Genomic DNA, 21950 nt, shown 5'->3' with positions numbered 1-21950 from the left:
ACTGTATTTTTAAACACAGTGCACAGGAAGCAGCACGAGTACAGAGAAGACTGCTCAGTGCTGTAAGATTTACACGGCTCTCCTTTACCAAGATTAAATAGGATGCTATGCTATCACGTCATGACTCGCCAGTGAGCCAGAGGATTAAACAATCGGATTGAAGGACTACTACAAACATCAGCTGGTACCAGCCATAGGCAACTGTATTGCAAGACAAACTATGTCTATCTCTCAATGTAATTAATTGCATTTCATTTTCACATGTTTGGGGAAAAAAAGGATGGATGCTCTACAACTTCAGCAGCACACCGTCTATCAACTGTTGAGCCCTGATGTGCACAGAGTCTTAAAAACCGTATTTTCAACTCTGAAGCTATATTTAGCAACATCTGAGGCCATCCCATTTTAATGCAGGACTCCTAGATGTGACAGCACTATACTGAAACTACTTTGTACACAGAATCAAAATATGGTTGCAAGAAAGAGAATTTGTATAATTAAGATAATTGTTTTTAAAGTAAAGATTTTTCTTTCCGGTAATTATTCATTTTTATGATTTGATTACTGTTAAACATTCAGCAGCAACTCTGATGTTCAGTACACATGTTATTAATTAATAAACAATAGGTGAGGCTTAGAGCGCACATATAAAGAATTCCAAAAATGTTGAAAATGGGGCAAATTCACAAATTCTGAAACAAACTCCCATGAATTTAATGAGTTTTCACAAGAGTTTTTTTTTTTTCAAGAAAATCCATAAAATGAACGGGAAGGGATGAGTTCATATGAAGTGACACAAAATTCATGATCTTGTTACTCAGTATAAAACTTATTTTGGTAGAGGACAGCACATAAATGACCTAGACTGTGTGTCTGTACAGCAGGGGCCACTCTGGACTCAGACGTGTCTGAAAATTACAATGGCTATAAAAGCAATTCTCCCACAGGTCAATAATGTTAATGCAGAGCAGATCAAGACTGACAGACATTTACTGCTGTAGCCTTAATTACGGTCAGTGCAGATCTCTCCCAGACCTTTCAAAATTACATTACACCCTAAAGAAAAGGGATGAGAGCGCACAGCCCTGTGGAAATCCAGTATTGAGGGTCCGGGGGTCTGATGTGTGCTTTCCAATCCACACCTGCTGTCTGTCAGGAAGGCCGTGACCACTAACAGATGGGATCTGGCACAGACAGTTTGATCTGCAGCAGCTCTGGTGCTGTGGTGTTGAAAACTGAGCTGAAGTCCACAAACAGAACTCTAATGTAGGTTCCAGGACTGTTGAGATGCTGTAGCATGAAGTGCAGGGCCATGTTGACCACATCAACAGACCTGTTAGCTCTGTATACGAACTGCGGAGGATCCAGCAGAAAGTTTGTAATGGCCTTCAGGTTTGCAAGGACAAGGGGTTCAAAGATCTTCACAGACTACAGAGAGGTCAGGGCTACTGCAGATCTCATCATCAGACCTTTCAAAATTCCATTTCACCTTCATTGCAGCTCTTTTGATGTATTAGTTAATTTTGTTTTCTCCCTTTTGACCATTTCATCTCAACATTCTAACTGACTAGTTAGGTCCTAACAAATTCTCACACATCGCTTCCACTGTATGAAGCAGGATTGAAAGAGTCATTGTTTTTATATCAAAATCACAATTTGAAAGATTATTATATCCTATATTATGAACAGTGGTTGTCTTAACAAATGAAAAAACAACCTAATAACAAGTATACCCATATGCAGAGTGCACAAATCGATGTGCTGGTTTTCTTGGCCAAATATAAAATAAACAGACCTGGATCTCAATTTATATAAAATATAATGGCAGTTAAAGTCAGAATGTTGCAATTGGATATTTTACCTAAATCTTTCAGTCCTAACATGAAGAATGTCATTAATTTACATGTAATGAAATAATATAGAATAAAGAATAACAGAATGTCACAAGGATTATTGTTCTGTTGACTTACTGTTTGATGTTCAATTAAAATATAAGCAGCTAAAGTGTGAAAAGTTGTGACATTTCATAAAATGCAATAAAATCAAGAATCTATGATTTCTTAAGTCTCTTATATCTTTATTTAACTGACAAACCTACAAAGAGAAGACTTCCAATATTTTAGAACTTAATTGTATTTTGTAAGCATAAAGAAATGTAGAATTTGATGTCTGCAACACACTCAAAAAAGTTAGGACAGAGGCATGTTTACTACTGTGTAATATCACCTTTTCCTTTCATTACAGTTTTAACTGGAACTGAAGATACTGATTTTGCAGTTTTGCAAGTAGAATTTTGGCCAATTCTTGCTTGATTCAAGACTCCGCTGCAAACAGTCTGCGGTCGTCATCTGATTCTCCTCTTCATTATTCATGACATACATTCCACACATTTTCAACAGTGGTGAGCTACAACTGGTCTTTGCTTGCTGAGACTGAGCCTTTCGTGGATGCTACTTCTATACCCAGTCATGATACACTCAGCTGTTACCAGCCTGCTAATTGTGGAATGTTTAAAGACTGTGTAACTTCAATATTCTTTAAACTTTTTGCTATTAATTTGCCCTGTCCCAATTTAAAATTTTACACTCAGTGACTGAAGGGACGCACAGACCCCACCAAACACAGAGTATCTTCCCTGGTGGCACTCCACCGACCTGAAATGCAGCTGTTTTCACTCCCTGCTTCTTAATTTGCCCTGTCTGTATTTAAAATGTGTTTGTATTTACAAAATATGATTAAGTTGATCAGCCAAAATATTAAACCTTGATTTCTATGTACTTTTTTCAGTTTAATAAAGGTTCAAAATAATGAACAAATCACAGATTCTTGTATTTATTGCATTTTAAAAAATGTTCCAATTTTCTGCATTGCTTTTTGTGTTTTTGTTTGTAATATTCTGTGTGTTGTTCTGTTCAATCTGCTGCTGTTCTCTGTCATGATAAACTCTTCTCCACAGATTTCTACACGCCTCTTTTATCTTGGGGATCTTAAACGCATAAACTATGGGGTTAACTACTGGATTAGCATGAGACAGGAGGACACCCATGTCAATGGCAACAGAGGACACCTCAATGTTATGACCATATAATCTTACAGTAACCGTGAGGAACAGAGGGAGCCAACAGACAACAAACAGAACCAAGACCAGAACCAGTGAAGCAGCCAGTCTGTGTTCTCTTTGGTAGTATGTGTTGGACACAGCAGCCACACCTATATTTGCTCTTAACAGCCTTCGAGTGGTCAGGAAGATGTAACAGTACAAGCCTGTCATGAGAGCCAATGGACGAAGGAGTTGTTAAGGTGTAGCACAGTATGAAACGGAAATCTGAAGTTATTTATCTGCAGAATGGTTAAATCTCCTTCAGATATAAGGATATAAAACTACTCACGTCAGAGGGATGTGCACACGCAGAAAACGGTCCACTGCGATGGCCAGGAGTAAGACGACAGAAGCCACCTCTAGCATTATGATGACACAGCACATGAAAAGGCAGCCATAAAAGGAGGTGGTCATACCAATGTCCACCAACACAGTTATGGGGATGGCCACCAATCCCACAAGGAAATCAGCCACAGCGAGGGACACAATGAAGCAGAAGGTGGGCTGCCTGAGGGCTCCACATGTCCATACTGCCCAGATCACCAGCGCATTGCCCAGACAACAAGCTGTTATGTTAATGGCAGACAGTGAGTGAGCACGAAGGAGACCAGTACTCGGGTTAGCAGTTTAGTAACTCACGGGTGATTTATTTCCCTCCAGAACAGGCAGTCTGTTACCCATAACATAGTCCGTGCTACAACTCTCTGCTGTGCCTTACACTATTCCGCTTTACAGAACACCTCCCCCTTTTAGTAAGACCCCCCTCTCATTCTTCACAATAACTCAACTTAGAACTCTGCTGAACTTTAACAGCTTAAAGGCATTCTAACCTTTCAATTACTCTTATTTACAGATAACAATTTCTTTTCTTTTATTTTCTGTTACAAGTCCAGCCTGTCGGGAGGACGTGACACGCGTCCCACTCTTGTCACGTATGGCACATCAGTCCCACATGTCTGTTCTCGGTTGTCTGTATGTGTTGTGACTGTGTTACCTGGATTAATAGGTGTGCTAAGTGTAACTGGTGGTGTTGGCTGTTGTGGCGGATCAACTATGCGAACATGTGTGCGGTTTCTTCTAACCTGACCTTCATCAGTGTCAATAATGTAAGATCTAGGTGTTGTTGCCTGTTGCACTACAGTCCCTGATTTCCTCTCCTTTGCCAGCCAGACGTTTTGGCCAGCCTGAAGTGGTGGTAGATTTCGTGCCCTGTGTCTCAGGTTGTAGTTGCGCTGCTGTTTCTCCTTAGCTCGAGTCTCAGCCTTTCGGAGTCCTCGGATGTTTGGCCAGTGTGGACGAAGATTTGCAGGCAGCTGTGGTATGGTGGTGCGCAGCTGTCTCCCCATGAGGAGTTGTGCAGGGGAGTAACCACACTCCAGAGGTGTTGCTCGATAAGTCATCAACGCTTTCTGTTTCTCCTCTCCTCCTTTCCACAAGCCTTTCACAGTTGCTACAGCACGTTCAGCCTCTCCGTTCGCCTGCGGATATCTCGGGCTGCTGGTGCAGTGTGTGAACCCATACTCTTCAGCAAAGTCCCTGAAAAGTTTGCAACTGTATTGTGGCCCATTGTCTGATATTACCGTCTCGGGTATGCCATGCCGGCTGAACACATCCTTCAACGCTGCTATAACTGTCCCAGCTGTGGCAACACTGAGGTGGGCTACTTCAATGTAGCGTGAAAAATAGTCCACTAGCAGGAGGTATGTCTTCTTCTCCCAGAAGAATAGATCTGTACCCACTCTTTGCCAAGGTCTATCTTGGACTGGTGTAGGAATCAGCGGCTCTCTGTGTTCTGCCCGGTGTTGTGAGCAGATACTACAATTGTCCACCAGCTGACTTATATGGACAGACAAACCTGGCCACCAGACCGACTGTCTGGCTCTCGCTCTGCACTTGACTATCCCCTGGTGGCCGCTATGAAGGTTCCGGAGAATGTCTTTTCTCATGCTTTGAGGAATCACAATTCTCTGACCTCTCAGTAGCAGCTCTCCCGCCATAGACAGGTTCTCTCTCTCTGGCCAGTATGGACCCAGATCTGGATGGAGTGCATGTCTTTCTGGCCACGCTGTTTGACAGTACTGGATTAGCTTTGCACAGATGGGGTCTGTTTTCTGCTTCTCTTGGATCACCTTCAGTCTTGCTTCTGTAGCAGGAAGGCTCTGGACAACTGCATCCACAAACACTTTAACATCTGCCTCATTGTCTTTCTCCTCTCGTGTGAGAGTGTGCTTCACAGGAGCTCTCGACAGTGCATCTGCTGTTATCAAACACTTTCCCGGCACATGGACAATGTCATAAGTGAATTTTAACAGTCTCAGCCGAAATCTCAGCACTCTGGGTGGGAGCTCGTCTAGTGCCTTGGAGCTCAGTAGCGGCACTAGCGGCTTATGATCAGTCTCTATCTTGAACTGTAGACCCAGCAGGTAAGGTGACAGACGTTCACATGCCCACGTCACTGCCAAAGCCTCCTTTTCAATTTGGGCATAGTGTTTCTCAGCCTCGGTGAGACCCCTAGAGATGAACACGGTCGGTCTCCACGTTCCATCTTCCTGCTGCTGACTCAAGACGCCACCTAAGCCAAAGGAAGATGCATCTGCTGATACACACGTTTCTGCCGTTGGTGAGTATTGCGCCAGCACACGTGGTGAACTCAATTCATTTTTCAACCTCTGGAATGCCTCTATCTGTGGCTTTTCCCAGCTCCACTCATTCTTCTCGCTGAGTAGCTCTTTAATTGGGCGTGTGTAGGATGCCAAGTTAGGTAAAAACTTCCCCAGGTAGTTGGCCATACCCATCACTCTCCTCACCCCTTCTACGTTTTGTGGTTCTGGCATCTCCATGATGGTTCTGATTTTGTCCGGATCTGGTGTCACCCCGTCTGCTGTGACTCTGTGGCCCACAAACATAATGCTGTTTTTTGCAAACTCGCATTTTTCGTTCAGAGTGAATCCCTCTTCTCGTAGTCGCTGTAGGACCTTGTGCAGTCTTGCATTGTGTTGCTGCATGTCCTCACCATACACGACAATGTCATCTGCATGACATACGGCACCTTCACAACCCTCCAGCATCTGTGACATCCGACGCTGGAAGTGCTCTGGGGCTGAGGAAATCCCAAAAGGAAGACGATTAAACGAATATCTTCCGAAGGGTGTAATAAACGTTGTGAGAAGTGAGCTCTCCTCAGACAATGGGATTTGCCAGAAACCAGATGTGGCATCCAGCTTCGTGAAAACTTTTGCCCCCGCCAACATGGCCAATGTATGGTCAGCTGCAGGAAGAATGTGTCTCTCTCGCCGCACCCACTTGTTCAGGTGTGTGAGGTCAACACAGAGTCTTAACTTTCCTGGCTGTGCTTTTGGTGCAACAACTAGTCCTGCGCACCATGGTGTAGGTTTCGTCACCTTCGAAATCACCCCCATGCTCTCCATGCGATTCAGTTCAGCTCTCACTTTGTCTCGCAAGGGCAGTGGTACTCGGCGTGGTGTTGACAGAGCGTATGGAACCGCCCCTGGCTCCAACTCTATTTTGTAGGGCTCCTTTAATTTCCCCAAGCCAGAAAACACTGTGGGGTACAGTGCCTTAAAATCTTCTTGCTGGCCCTGCACTGCATGGACCCGCTTTATCAAGGCTAGAGCTTTTAATGCTGGTAGGCCCAGTAATGGTTTGGCTAGACCTCCAACAACATAAATGTCCTGTTCAGTCACTTTATTATCAAAGCTCAACTTGCCTTTAAACAGTCCTTCGACTTCTAGCTTGTGGTTTCCAGGACCATACAGCACTTTTCTGGACGACTGCAGTGTACCGTGACTTTTGGCAGAGTAGGAGCTGCTTGGAATTGCTGTGACAGTAGCTCCTGTATCCAGCTTGAACACAACTTTTCCACTGTTTAGTTGCACCATTTCGCACCACTCCTCCTCCCCGTCAGAGCACATTTCTCCCAGGAAAGCAAAATCCTCCTCACTGCTCTCTTGTGCTGCCTCTGTGATATTATGGACACGCCCACTTGACCTACATTTCTTGGCGAAGTGTCCTTTTTTATGGCATTTTCTACACTCAGCTTCACGAGCAGGACAGTCCTTCCAAAGGTGCTTTTTCGTGTGTCCACACCTGCTGCATCCAAATGGCTGTGTGTCACTTTTCCCCTTTTCTGCTTTCGGCCGTTCACTGCTCTTCTTAAACACTGTTTCAACTCGCCCCGGCTGCTGCTCTGTCCCCCGTAACACCGGCTGTTGCCTTTTCACTGCTGCACTCTGTCTCACTCTCGTCATAGCTTTCTCTAAAGTCAACTCACTGTCCAGCTGTAAACTTTCCGACAGCTTAGCATCTCTTATGCCGACTACTATTCTGATAAGCTGGTCTCTCAGAGGCCCGAACTCACAGTGCTCTGCCAGCGTGTGCACCGCTGTGATAAAAGATTCCACACTCTCACCTGGCTCTTGGCTCCTCCGGTTGAAGCGTGCTCTTTCGAAAATCACATTCCTCTTGCTCACACAATGCACTGTGAACGCATCCGTGACTGCCTTATATGACTTTTTCTGTTCCTCCGTTAGCGGCAGCACGTTTAAAATGTCCTCGGCCTCATCCCCGACAGCATACATGAAAGCATTCACTTGAAATTCGTCTGATTTCTTGTCCAATTCAGTCGCTATTCTATAGCGCTCATAGCGTTTTAGCCATCTCGGCCATTCATTAGCATTGGTAAAGTCGAACTTGCGCGGTGGTGCTAACTGCGGTAGCGTCACTCCTCCGTCTCTGTTTGCATCCATTTTCCGCCGTTTATTTGCCTTTAGTTTGTCTTTACTTCTTCTTTGTTACTTCTTTTTACTTCTGACACCATGTTATGTTAATGGCAGACTGTGAGTGAGCACGAAGGAGACCAGTACTCGGGTTAGCAGTTTAGTAACTCACGGGTGATTTATTTCCCTCCAGAACAGGCAGTCTGTTACCCATAACATAGTCCGTGCTACAACTCTCTGCTGTGCCTTACACTATTCCGCTTTACAGAACACAAGCTACAGCAATGATCATCTCAAGAGCCAAGAAGACCCACACAGCACTGCTACCCATTGGACGAGAAAGAGACCAACCAGTACAGATGGTGATGGCAGAGTATGAAGAAGCTGGCTGGGGCTAGACCTCCTTGCGAGCTTGAATAAAAACTTGCATGTCATGTATTCTACGTTAATTTGTTACACAATGCAAAACCACACCAGCATTACGAAACATGCCTCAGTCTATTAAAGACATCCGCTAAATAATAATTTTTGTGGTGTTCTCCCCCCCAGGCCACACTGCTCTGAGTAGCTTAGGAGGTGTAGACATGCAAGGTGGCTTCTGGCTTAAAAGGTTATCGCTTTGATTTGCTCATTTCTAATCTTGTCCATCCTTGTCACTCCCAACGAAAATCTCATCATCTTCATCTCCGCCACTTCCAGCTCAGCCTCCTGTCTTTTAGACAGAGCCACAGTCTCCAAACCATACATCATAGCAGGACACACTACTGTCTTGTAAACCTTCCTGCTGCGATTACTGTTGTTGTTGATTTTATTAGTGTAGTTGCATGGCTTGGAGTAATTGTGACCGAGGAGGGTGGGTTTATATGGAGTAAGATTACTGTCAAAAAAACTTGTACAGAATAAATCACACAACATAAAGCTGTGTGTGGTTTGTAAGAATACAACTGTGAAATTTACAACTATAACAATTCATGCATACAACCTAAATGATTATGGTGCATGCACCCTCTCCAGCGTCCTGTTCTCAACTGTTTGTGGGCAGCAAGATGAGTCTGTGAGGAGTCTGTGGAAACTCAGCTGTGTCTCAGGTAAGTTTCAGCATTTGTTCTTCTCACTGATAAGCACATCTGTTTTAACAATGATTTCTTTCAAAAAGTCAAATCAAATTGTTATAGTGTAATAGTGTAAAGTACATTGTTGTAATCTTTGAGGGCAGCAGCATTATATGGAGCTGGCTTAACACAGTGGTGTCATTTGGTTTCTGTTAACCTCTTAATTTGTATTGACATATAAAGCCCTACATGGCCTTGCTCCTGAGTACCTGCAAGACCTTATTTCCTATTACGAGCCATCACGACTACTCAGATCACAGAGTGCTGGCTTATAAATAGTTCCTAGAATTCATAATTCATAAGGCTGCAGCTGGGGGAAGAGCCTTTTCTTATAAAGCCCCCAAACTCTGGAATGATCTTTCAAAGAAAGTTCGGGACTCAGACACAGTCTCAATCTTTAAGACTAGGCTTAAAACTCACTTGTTCAGTTTAGCTTTTGGTAGGTAAGGTTCCCCCTTAGATAAAGGCAGCAGATCCAGGGGTCCATGGACACAGGGAATTATAGTAAACTGAGACGCTGGTGCTGTCGCCCCGCTGCTCGCACGTGGTCACTCAGGTTTGTGGACGGTGGAGCGGAGGGATGCCAAACTGTTTCAGAGTGCTCTCGTGTCTGTGTGTCCTTCTGGTTCTCGCCTTTTAGTTAAGATCTGCTGGAGTCGTTAGCCACACTCTGGAAACGTTCACATTCCCTGTTTTACGTACAAACAGACAGAATAAAACTAATTCCCTCTCCCTGCTTTTTTTCAGAGTATATGACCGCCCACATGTCCGGCCGGACACTGAAGGACGACTGACTTTCGAGCCCTCCTGCTACCTACTTCAGACCAGCTGCCCACACCCCAGCTACCGCCACCTACCTTGGACTAGCTGCCCACCCTACACTGATGTTTTCATAGACTCCTAGCTATTACTACTACTAATACTACTGCTATTAATATTAGTAGTATAATCACTTGTAGGTAGTTTGACCAGAGGAGGATGGGTCCTCCCCTGCTGAGCCTCGTTCCTCCCCTGGTTTCTTCCTGAGCTCTGAGGGAGTTTTTCCTTGCCACTGTTGCCCCTGGCTTGCTCACTAGGGGGTTTTTACATTCTTGTTAAAATTTTGTCTTTTCTGAATTCTGTGAAGCTGCTTTGTGACAACATCCATTGTAAAAAGCGCAAAACAAATAAATTTGATTTGAATTTGATTAATTTATGGATTTGGTATTGAGAGATTCCCATAATCTGCTTGTTGATCATATACTTTACTGCTTATCCCGTAATTTGTTTTGGACTTTTTTTTCGGTTAACTGTCATTAGTGATAATGCAAATATTCATTACTTTAATGTTATGCCAGCATCAAGCTAGTGGTGGCCCTTCACTGTTTATTTTAACTTAGCTTTAACACGGACATTTGAAGCCGGTAGCCATGGATTGTAAAATGGGGAAATTTAACTAATATAGTAATGACTAAAACGTCCTATTATAACCGAGTTTCTGCGTAGTACGTGTGTCGTTACCTTTAACGTTTAAATGAATATTTTAGTGGTTCCAGAAGGCTTAACACCTTTTGTCCTTGGCTGATCAGTTAAATCAGGTGTCTTGGTGCACAGAAAACACTAAAATGTACAGGGCAGGCCTTCATTTTTTCTCAAAGCAGTTCAGAACCACGGCTGGCCATCAAGGTGTGTAAAACTGTGGTACACGCTTCTCTTCTAACCCCTTTTTTAACCCCTTTGCTCAATGTTTTTAAAAGGAAAGTTGTTTAAACTTTTTTAAAGCCCTTTTATATAAGAAGGCTATCAGTTGCTTAAGCTACATGCTGCTGTTCTCCCTTCTCTGGATCTTCACACCCTCACAGAGGGCTGGAACAATCATCCATTACAATCTGAAGGTCAACTCACCCCTAACCAGCTGTGGGTTCTGGAGCACATGCAGAATTCTTCTGGTGACTCTGATTTGCAGATTTGTATTAAATCACGTCAGCCTGTTATCTAGTACATTTTCAATATTTCTAGAACGGTATGGAACAGACTGGAAGTCATTTGATGGTGCAAATGAAGAACTTTTGGAAATCAGGTCCCACAAATTGAGAGCCCACTGACTTCAGCTGAGATGGAAACAGTAAAATCGATGATCGTCCTCTTGCAACATCTGAATGAAATGGCAGGGACAGTTACATATCAATGGTTCGGTAAGTTGAAAGCCTATGGAGAACAGAAGGAACCCTCTGATGTCGAATATGCAAATACAGCTCCTTGTAAATATTTATTTTAAATGTATTGTACAGACTTGCATGTACATTGTACTTTGGGTAACACAGCAAGTGAATTTTACAAGAGAAAGTCTGACATCATGAAAACTGAAATATAAGTATAATATTTCATTTTTATATTTCAACAAAGTTGTCAAATGAAAAAGTGTGCATAAAAAAATAAAATGGGGAAGAACTACAGTCAATCATTTTCTTTACTAGTGACTAGCACCCTATAAAAAGACTCCCCATGACATACAGCCAAGGTGATGACTGCTAATAAAAGCGGCAATGACGTGACGACTCTAATAAAAACGGCAGCGACGTGACGCAGCTGCTAATAAAAGTAGTTGCAAAGTGACTGCAATGTGGTGGCCACTAATAAAAATAGTTTCAGAGTGACCGCAATGTGATGGCTGCTAATACTGATAATGCTGCTTTCAAGTGCACGTGTGATGGTTGTTTTCTCTGAGGAGAACCCTGTTTACCCAGCATGCACATTCATGTGGTTTATGAGATAAACAGAACACTGGTTTTTGTAATGAATATTGCAGTTTATTAGCTTGCTGGCTTCCATTGATTTAGCCCTATTTTACTGATAAAACGTGTAATTAAAATTTAATCCAACTGCCTGCAGCCTATAGTAGCTGAAGGCTGCCTCACCTTGTTTTAATTCTGGTTTTAGGCACTGACCAAACTCAGTGATTCAAGATGCTGGGGGGAGGGTATCCTGGACTGGTAAAAGGGACCCTCCATGACTGGCAACTTGTTATATCCTTTAAAACTATTTGATAAAATGAATGCCCTCACACAAAGTGACCACCTTCCTTTCTACGTTTTTATTATGTTCAACATTAGATTCCTCCCACTGGATGAACTGTAAACTGAAGTCCTAACGTAACTGTTCAACCCAGTGCACTGAGCTGAGTCACTCTGGTTTAAAACTGGGGAAGATTAAATTGCAAACTGCTGAGAAACATTAGGTTCTTTTGATGTTAGCAGTAGCCATCAAGATGCAGAGAAAATGATCAGGCAAAAACCTTCTTGACTATTAATGGAAGTAAAGGGACCTACTTTTTTCCACTGTATTTTTTGACCATATCTGCTTGGTCTGTTCATCATGAAATTATTACAATGTAAGGGGTGGCTGGAGTTTCTTTTTACTTCTCATGGGATTCTAATGTCCAATAGATTTTTGAATGAGGTCAGTAAAGAGGCCCTTACAATAATCTAGCCTGCTGTAGGTATACATGTGACTGAGTTTCTCTTGACCGTGTAAAGTCATAAACTCTCTAAAATTTGGAGTCTTTTTGAGGTGATACAAACGTCTAGCTTTGATTTTTGTTGAGGCATTTCTATTTGGCTTCCATTTGATTCTGCATTCTCTTTACATGAGCACCACAAATGTGTCAATACTAGTAAAGGAGGCCTTCACGAGGCTAAGACATCATTAAATCAATATATCAAACAACTGTTTAATACATTGCTGTGAAGCAACAACACAATAGTGAGCTGATAACTATAAAAAGCAACTTGACAGAGTCTGGAAGACCACAGAAAACCTTTATTCACAAAAATAATCAAACCACCTCCTCTTTGAAACATGGTGCCATGGCCATGTATGGCTATCACTGGATCAGTCTTTCCTGGCGATGTGGGTACTGACAGCAGCAGGATGTATTATGACATGATTAAAAAAGAAAAAACATGGCCGAGTTAAAAAAAAATTACATATAAAAATTTGATTGAACAGCAAATGAATAAGCTAACAGAATGCAAGACTGATTATTGTTCTGGTAACTTACTATATCATGTTGGAATGAGACATTTTTAGCATCTCTGGTTACTTTTTATTTTAGGATTAAACAATAAATGGTTTTGACAGTGCTGAAGGTTTAAACACCAGGAAATCAGCCACATCTGATAGATGGCAGAATATGATCGTTTTCTTGGTCATAGTTTAGAAGCCAAAATATGAATATTGCTACATGCATTTTTTTAAAGTATGTATGTGTGTGTATATATGTACAGTTGTGTGTATGGATGAGAAGGCTACAAATGAGTCGCTCTTTTTGGGACTAATACAGTATTCTGAACTGAACTGAACTGAACTGCAATTAACTCTGCTGTGTGCTTAACTGGCATCCATAGCAAAATACATCACACAAGCCAAGAGCCACTTAAGTCAATGAGGTACACACCTGAATGGGGCACCTGAATGGTTTGTCTTGGGAGGATCAGGATCTGTGCTACTACATTTTGTGCAAGTTGTAAGGGATGTACTGATTTCTCAGTAAAGAGCGTAATAATAATGAATTCTACATTTAACAGTCGCAAGTTTTCTGCCAAGTCTCACTGTATTTTAATACTTACATCTAAGTGAATATAAATATTAAATGAAACTGCACCCATGCTTTCTAATTAATCTTATTAATATTCATTCATTATTAGGGGCCAACGCAGGTCACAAACTTAAAAAAGTGACATGCAAATCATCAAGACCTACAGATGAGCAGGATGTTTATTTGAACAAATGTTTACGACAATAGAAAATGTGAAGCTGGTCTTCAGTGACTCCACCAAACAGCTATGAACCACTGATTACAGGTACAATCATTTTAATTAACAATACAACTTGATACAATTCATTCATATTTAACTTAATGTTTAAAATTCATATAAAAAAAACATGCTTTGTGATGTTTGCGTTTGAACAACAACTTTAAATCTACAGTACAATCAATACATACTGACTCAACTACTATCCAACCTTGTTGAGATCATCACTTTCTTGCTCTCTAACAGATTGATTTAATGTAAAATGGCTCACTATAAAGAAACTAGTCAGTATGGATTTCTTTGGTGCTGGTGATGGGAACCAGGGGTTACAATGTGTTTGGAATATAGATAAAGATGAAAGAAGGAAATGAAGTGAAGGAAAATGTGAAAAAAAAAACTAAATGAAAGTGAAATCAAGTGAAAAATACTATGAAAACTATCACAGAACAATGTCTCATGCATCCGGCAGCATATTAATAAACAATTTATATAACAACTTATCTAACAGCTTTTAGAGACACTAAAATAGTCGTCTGGTTTCTGTCATCACTGTGAACAAATCAGACTCAGTAAGTTTCTCTACAATCAAGACTTTCCAAATAAGTTTACACCCTAACTAGGCAGAAGTTTTGAAAAATCAGTGGAAATATTGAGGTTTATTGTTCTACCAGGACTGGATTCTAACACATGATTTAGACCTATGGTCTGCTGTGTCTCCCTAGTGCTGTTGTCCGTCATGGTAAACTCTCATGTACAGCTTCTTAAACTCCTCTTTTATCTTGGGGATCCTAAATGCATACACTATGGGGTTAACTGCTAAATTAACATGAGACAGGAGGACACCTATATGAACGAAGAGAGAGGACACCTCGATTTTAGGACCATATAATTTTATAGTCTGCATGAGGAACAGAGGCAGCCAACAGACAACAAATAGACCCAAGACCAGAACCAGTGAAGCAGCCAGCCTTTGCTCTTTTTGGTAATATGTGTGGGACTCAGTAGCTGCACCTATATTTAGTCTTAACTGCCTTCTAGTGGTCAGGAAGATGTAACAGTACAAGCCTGTCATGACAGCCAATAGAGGAAGGAAGAAGCCAAAGAATATAAAGTTTACAACATATGAACGGCTGCTAGCAGTGAAGAATCTACACTCAAAACTGGTGGAGTTTGCTTGTGTTGTGCCATTCCAAGTGTTATAGTTGTGCCATCCGAACATGGGGATAAAACTCAACAGTGCAGCAGTGAACCAGCAGATCGCCACCACCATCCAAGAGCGTTTTTGAGTAACTGTAGACTTATACCTGGAAAACAAGAAGAAAACTATTTGTTTAGATTTTTTAAATACATTTAAATCAGGGGTGTCAAACTGGATCCAGAAAGGGCCAGTGTGGGTGCAGGTTTTCATTTCAACCAAGCAGAAGCTGTACATGATAGTCTTTTTAAAGCCAGGATCAACTAATTAACCAGGTGGAATCAGGTGTGGCTTCTGCTTGGTTGGAATGAAAACCTGCACCCACACCGGCCCTTTCTGGATCCAATTTGACACCCCTGCTTTAAATGATTGAAAGGAGCAGCTAATGTATTGTATTTGTTTCACTTCATAATTTAAAATGTACATCCAGAACAAGCACAAGTTCATAATTTAGTGTCAAAAAAGCAAAAAACAAGTATTTAACAGAAAATCACATAAAGGTTCGGAGCCCCGCTGGTAACATGCTGTATAAATAAAAATAATGTGTGGTCATGACTTACACACACACGTGGGAACCGGATCCTAATGTTTTTCCAGATCTTAGTAAGGCATGGAAATGAGATTATTAAGTCATACCCATGACTTAGTAAGGCATGGGAATGAGATCACGGCTTACTAAGTCGTGGCCACGCATTAGGATCTCATTCCCACACTAAGTCACGGCTACGTATTATTTTTATTCATACAGGATGTCACCAGCGGGGCTCTGTACAAAAGCCTCAACAGCTAACGAATATTTTTTTCAGTATTTAGCATGTTCTGTTATAGATGTTCTTTTTAGGAGACTTACTTTCAGCCTGCTTTTTAAAATAGAAATCTGCAGGACTATTTTTCAACACCTCCAAAGTTCAGTCTTAAAGGTTGTTTTGCATTTTCCAAGAAATCCCAATGACAAATCTAGACTCATTAGTCCATGTGTAACGGGGAGCAAGGAGGCAGACGCACGTGCTGAGATAAGCAAGATTTAATAAGGGCAAATCCAGGGTCATAGTCGTAACAGTCCAGGTTCAGAGATCCAACACGGATTGATCGGGGGACAGACATGACAGACACAAGAATCCAAGAAGTAGAACAGTACAAAGACCAATACAAACAACACAACCAAAATACACCAAACAGAGATTCAAACAAAGACCAGTCACCAGACAGGGGAAAACACAGGGCTTAAACACATAAGGGTAACGAGGGACAGGTGCAAACACAGGTGGAGACAATCAGGGGTGGAGTCATGAAACAAGGGGGCAGGACTAGAAAACCAAAACAAATACACATGGGCCAAACCAAAACAAACACACATAGACTGGGAGGGGCCAATTGTGACACCATGAAACCTTACTCCGCATGTCAGATGTCCAGTTTTGTATTCTTGTGCAAATTGATTTAGATACACATGAGAAAAATGTGTGAGGCAACTAATGTGTAGGTAGTTGTGTTCGTGAATGTGGGACCAGACATCATTGACCGTCTCTGCTGGTCCACAAATAGATCTTCCTTAGTGAAGAACGTACAACAGCACCTCTACTTCATAAGGAGACTGAAGAAGCCTGGCCTGTGGCCTACCATCCTTTACCTTCTGCACACAGTCAGTTTACTTTAATGTGAAACTTGCAGTCACTTTAAATATTCTATAAATTCTTGTTGTTGTGCTATTAAAAGCCTATTATTAATTATCAGTGCACTGACAATAAATCACACACAACTATTAGTGCTGCTGCAGACCAACAGATTTTCTTTCACCCCTTTGTTCGAGGGCTAATCTCTATTGTCCTGTGCTTAATGTTTGCATAGTTTATCTGTACTCATTGTCTGTCTGCAGTGTTGTCTGTTCTTGTTCTATATTAAATGGAGTCCCAAAATATCTGTGATGAGAGGAAATGACAAAGCTGACACCTTATAGAAGAGCACGTCAGTGACTTCTCTGTGAAGCTTCTGTTGAGAGGACACAGCTGCAACTGGTTGATATTAAGATTAGAAGGATGGAAGATTTAAAGTGGCAGAGTGAACAAAAGGAAATGGACAAGGAGTGGACAATGTATATGTATAAACATTTTTGATGTCTTTCAGTATTTAATATAATTTAAAATTTGCTGTAGCTTTTTAAGGGGCCGAGCCCAACTCCTGAAAAATACCCCCACACCATAATCCCCCCTCCACCAAACTTTACATTTGGCACAAAGCAGTCAGACAAGTACTGTTCTCCTGGCAACCGCCAAGCCCAGACTCATCCACTAGATTGCCAGATGCAGAAGCGTGATTGGTCACTCCAGAGAACATGTCTCCACTGCTCTAGAGTCTAGTGGTGGCTCTTCACACTACTGCATTCAATGCTTTGCATTGTGTTTAGTGATGTAAGACTTGGATGCAGCTGCTCAGCCATGGATTCCATGAAGCTCTCTATGCTGCATGATGTTTGGAGGTCTGTAGTGATTGACTATACAAGGGGCAAACACAGGGCTTAAATATCACAGTAATGACAAGGGACAGGTGGAAAACAGGTGGAAACAATCAGGGGTGGAGTCACAAAACAAGGGGGCTAGACTAGGAATCAAAACAAAGAGAGCATGTGGACTAGACCAAAACAGAAAAGCACATGGAGGAATGGGAGGAGCCAATCATGACAGTCCCCCCCCACCAAGGTGCCCGCTCTGAAGTGCGTCAAACAAAACCAAACACAAGAGACCAAAAACAGAACTAATCAAGGACAGGAGCGGGGGGTGAAAAGAGCAGGGACAGGACAGGAAGAACAGGAGACGGAACAGGCACAGGAGTAGACACAGGACATGGAACAGGACCCGAAGGCACAGGAACAGAAGCGAGAGCAGAAACGGGGACAGAAGCAAGCACAGGAATGGAAACAGGCACAGAACACGAGACAACAGGACCCGAAGGCACAGAAACAGGAGAAGAAACAGACACAGCACCAGACACAGGAACAGACACCGATGGAGAAAACAGAATGGAAGCCGAAGACACAGACACAGAAGAAGAAGCAGAAGACGCAACACCAGACACGGGAACAGATGAAACATGAACAGAACAAGGATGAAACACAGGCCAGGAGGGAGGACGAGGAGGCACAACAAACCAACACTGAACAAGGGATGACAGAAGGCACAACAGGACAAGGAAAAGAGCGTAAAACAGACCATGCAAAAGACAGGGGAACAGGAACCAAAACCGACACAGGCACAGACACTGGGACAGAAACAGAAGGAGAGACAGGAACCACAACAGGAATGGGAGCGGGCACAGACAACAGAAGGGAACAAGACAAGACCAGGGACCGAGGAGGGCAAAAACACAGGAAAAGGCAAAACAGGGGACACAGCAGACTAAGGCAGAACAAGAGGCCCGTGGGGAGCAGACACAGGAAAAACAGGAGGCCCGTGTGGAGCAGACACAGGAAAAACAGGAGGCCCATGGGGAGCAGCAGACACAGGCAAGGACGGGATGGGTGAGAACAAAGGGGCTGCGATGTCCATGGAGGCGAGCCTGCAGAGGCGACTGCCAGCAAGTCCGGAGGCGGATGACTGGGGACATGGGTGACTTGGACTGCGTAGAAACAGCTGGAGTTTTGTCCCATCGGAACAGCCACAAACCAGAATCTCACTTTCTTGCTGTGTCTTTTGGTGGCTGGTCTTTCTGTGACATGGAGCGATGAGGCGGATGCACGTGCTGAGAAGTTTTATTGTTGAGTTTTATTGAGGGAAAATCCAGGGTCATGGTCAAAACGGTCCAGGTTCATATAGCCAACATGGAGATAATGAGGGTCAGACATGACAAAAGAACACAGGCAAAAGCCAATGGTGGCAAGAAGAACAAAAACACTCCAATCAGTACATAAAACACACAAACATTCAGCACATACAAAGAACAGCGAACACAAGGGGCTTAAATAAACAAAGGGATGACGAGGAAAAGGCGGAAAACAGGTGGAAACAATCAGGGGTGTAATCATGAAACGAGGGGGCTGGACTGGGAATCAAAAAGAAAGCATGTGGACTAGACCAAAACAGAAAAATCTCATGGAGAATTGGGAGGAGCCATTTGTGACACATGCTCTACAGTGGTGTGAAAAAGTGTTTGCCCCCTTCCTCATTTCCTGTTTTTTTGCATGTTTGTCACACTTAAATGTTTCGGAACATCAAACCAATTTAAACAATAGTCAAGGACAACACAAGTAAACACAAAATGCAATTTGTAAATGAAGGTGTTTATTATTAAAGGAGAAAAAAAATCCAAACCATCATGGCCCTGTGTGAAAAAGTGATTGCCCCCCTCGTTAAAACATACTATAACTGTGGTTTTTAACACCTGAGTTCAATTTCTCTAGCCACACCCAGGCCTGATTATTGCCACACCTGTTCTCAATCAAGACATCACTTAAATAGGAGCTGCCTGACACAGTAAAGTCCACCAAAAGATCCTTAAAAGCTACACATCATGCCGAGATCCAAAGAAATTCAGGAACAATTGAGAAAGAAAGTAATTGAGATCTATCAGTCTGGAAAGGGTTATAAAGCCATTTCCAAAGCTTTGGGAATCCAGCGAACCACAGTGAGAGCCATTATCCACAAATGGCGAAGACATGGAACAGTGGTGAACCTTCCCAGGAGTGGCCGGCTGCCCAAAATTACCCCAAGAGCGCAGCGACGACTCATCCAAGAGGTCACAAAAGACCCCACAACAACGTCCAAAGAACTGCAGGCCTCACTTGCCTCAGTTAAGGTCCGCGTTCATGCCTCCACCATCAGAAAAGGACTGGGCAAAAATGGCCTGCATGGCAGAGTTCCAAGAAGAAAACCACTGCTGAGCAAAAAGAACATTAAAGCTCGTCTCAATTTTTCCAAAACACATCTTGATGATCCCCAACACTTTTGGGAAAACATTCTGTGGACCGATGAGACAAAAGTGGAACTCTTTGGAAGGTGTGTGTCCCATTACATCTGGCGTAAAAGGAACACTGCATTTCAGAAAAAGAACATTATATCAACAGTAAAATATGGTGGTGGTAGTGTGATGGTCTGGGGCTGTTTTGCTGCGTCAGGACCTGGAAGACTTGCTGTGATAAATGGAACTATGAATTCTGCTGTCTACCAAAAGATCCTGAAGGAGAATGTCCGACCATCTGTTCGTGAACTCAAGCTGAAACGAACTTGGGTTCTGCAGCAGGACAATGATCCTAAACACACCAGCAAGTCCACCACTGAATGGCTGAAGAAAAACAAAATGAAGACTTTGGAGTGGCCTAGCCAAAGTCCTGACCTGAATCCTATTGAGATGTTGTGGTATGACCTTAAAAAGGCCGTTCATGCTCGAAAACCCTCTAACGTAACTGAATTAGAACAATTCTGCAAAGATGAGTGGGCCAAAATTCCTCCAGAATGCTGTAAAAGACTCATTGCAAGTTATCGCAAACGCTTGGTTGCAGTTGTTGCTGCTAAGGGTGGCCCAACCAGTTATTAGGTTTAGGGGGCAATCACTTTTTCACACAGGGCCATGATGGTTTGGATTTTTTTTCTCCTTTAATAATAAACACCTTCATTTACAAATTGCATTTTGTGTTTACTTGTGTTTACTTGTGTTGTCCTTGACTATTGTTTAAATTGGTTTGATGTTCCGAAACACTTAAGTGTGACAAACATGCAAAAAAACAGGAAATGAGGAAGGGGGCAAACACTTTTTCACACCACTGTGTATATGTATATATATATATATATAAATAAAGTGTGTGTGTGTGTATTAAACTTGATTATATTTGTTACACACAAACAAATCCAGGAAAATAGCAAAAAAGTAACAAATAAATTATAAATAATTCAAGTATAGATTCAGAGCTGCTACCAGTATTAGTAGTGGTGCAGCACCTTTCTTGAGGTTTCTAAACCTAAGTATTGTATGTTTCCTGCTTTTTTATGAATTGAAAAACACACTGGCATACACAAAATAAATACTACTTAATACCACTTTTTTGTAATATTACTGTTTTTGTTAGCAAACTAAAATACTTACTGCGCACACAGAGCCTTTTTCTGAGACATATCGGTACATCTTTTTCCGTTCTGATATATATAATTGATCCGTATTTTCAGTAGCTCTATCAAACTCTAACTGTCTAACCTCAGTATGTATATGTCCTGATATTTATACATTGTCTTTTTTTAAACATTTTATTTATCTGTGTTTTGTCTCAGCAATGAAACAAACCTGCCTGAATTGTTTGTGCATGTTTGAATGAAAAATGTTTATTTACTCTAATATTATTGAAATTGAATTAAAATTATAAATAAATATATATATATATATATATATATATATATAACAACATTACATTTATAGCATTATTTTGTTGCTTAAACATTTCAAATATGCCATGCTTAAAGGAAAAAAAATGCTATGTTAGTTTATTTAATTTACTTTTTTTATATTAATTATGTTTAAATATATGCTATGTTTGTTCTTTGGTTGTGTGTTTTAATTGATCTTCACGGTACAGCATGGTGCTAAAACAAAGTCTGAAGTCTGAATTATCTGCAGTGTAGCTATGGGTCTTTTAGATAGGACAACTCACGTCACAGGGATGCGCACACGGAGGAAACGGTCCACTGCAATGGCCAGAAGTGAAGAACCAGAAGCCAACTGTAGCATCATGACAACGCAGCACATGAAAAGGCAGCCGTAAAAGCGGATCTTCATACGGATGTTCACCAGCACTGACATGGGGATGGCAACAGATCCCACCAGGAAATCAGCCACAGCGAGGGACACAATGAAGCAGAAGGTGGGCTGCCTTAGAGCACCACATTTCCACACTGCCCAGATCACCAGCGCATTGCCCAGACAACATATTACAGCAATGATCACCTCAAAAGGCCAGAAGACCCAAACAGCACTGCTATCCATTGGAAGAGATGGTGATGATGGAGTGTAAGAAGCTGGCTGTGACTAGACGTC

General features: G+C 42.0%; 2 protein-coding genes across 2 annotated transcripts; both read right to left on the bottom strand.

The window, feature by feature from the left end:
• Positions 1-1170: 1170 nt before the first annotated feature.
• Positions 1171-8167, bottom strand: LOC119262489 (adenosine receptor A1-like). Its single transcript, XM_037534751.1, has 4 exons — positions 8110-8167; positions 3390-3666; positions 2969-3230; positions 1171-1386 (listed from the first exon to the last, which is right to left on the bottom strand). Exons 1-4 carry the CDS (start codon positions 8165-8167, stop codon positions 1171-1173), a joined length of 813 nt encoding a protein of 270 aa, XP_037390648.1.
• Positions 8168-12726: 4559 nt separating this feature from the next.
• On the bottom strand, positions 12727-21899 carry LOC108415695 (adenosine receptor A1-like). The gene is made up of 2 exons (XM_017688744.1): positions 21568-21899; positions 12727-15045 (listed from the first exon to the last, which is right to left on the bottom strand). The coding sequence occupies exons 1-2, from the start codon at positions 21897-21899 to the stop codon at positions 14460-14462; spliced, it is 918 nt and encodes a 305-aa protein (XP_017544233.1). The 3' UTR covers positions 12727-14459.
• Positions 21900-21950: the final 51 nt, after the last annotated feature.

Source organism: Pygocentrus nattereri, chromosome 26 (assembly GCF_015220715.1).
Source record: "Pygocentrus nattereri isolate fPygNat1 chromosome 26, fPygNat1.pri, whole genome shotgun sequence".
Taxonomy (NCBI): Eukaryota; Metazoa; Chordata; class Actinopteri; order Characiformes; family Serrasalmidae; genus Pygocentrus; species Pygocentrus nattereri.
Note: the sequence above shows the minus strand (reverse complement) of the source record. Positions and strands in the feature narration are given on the sequence as shown.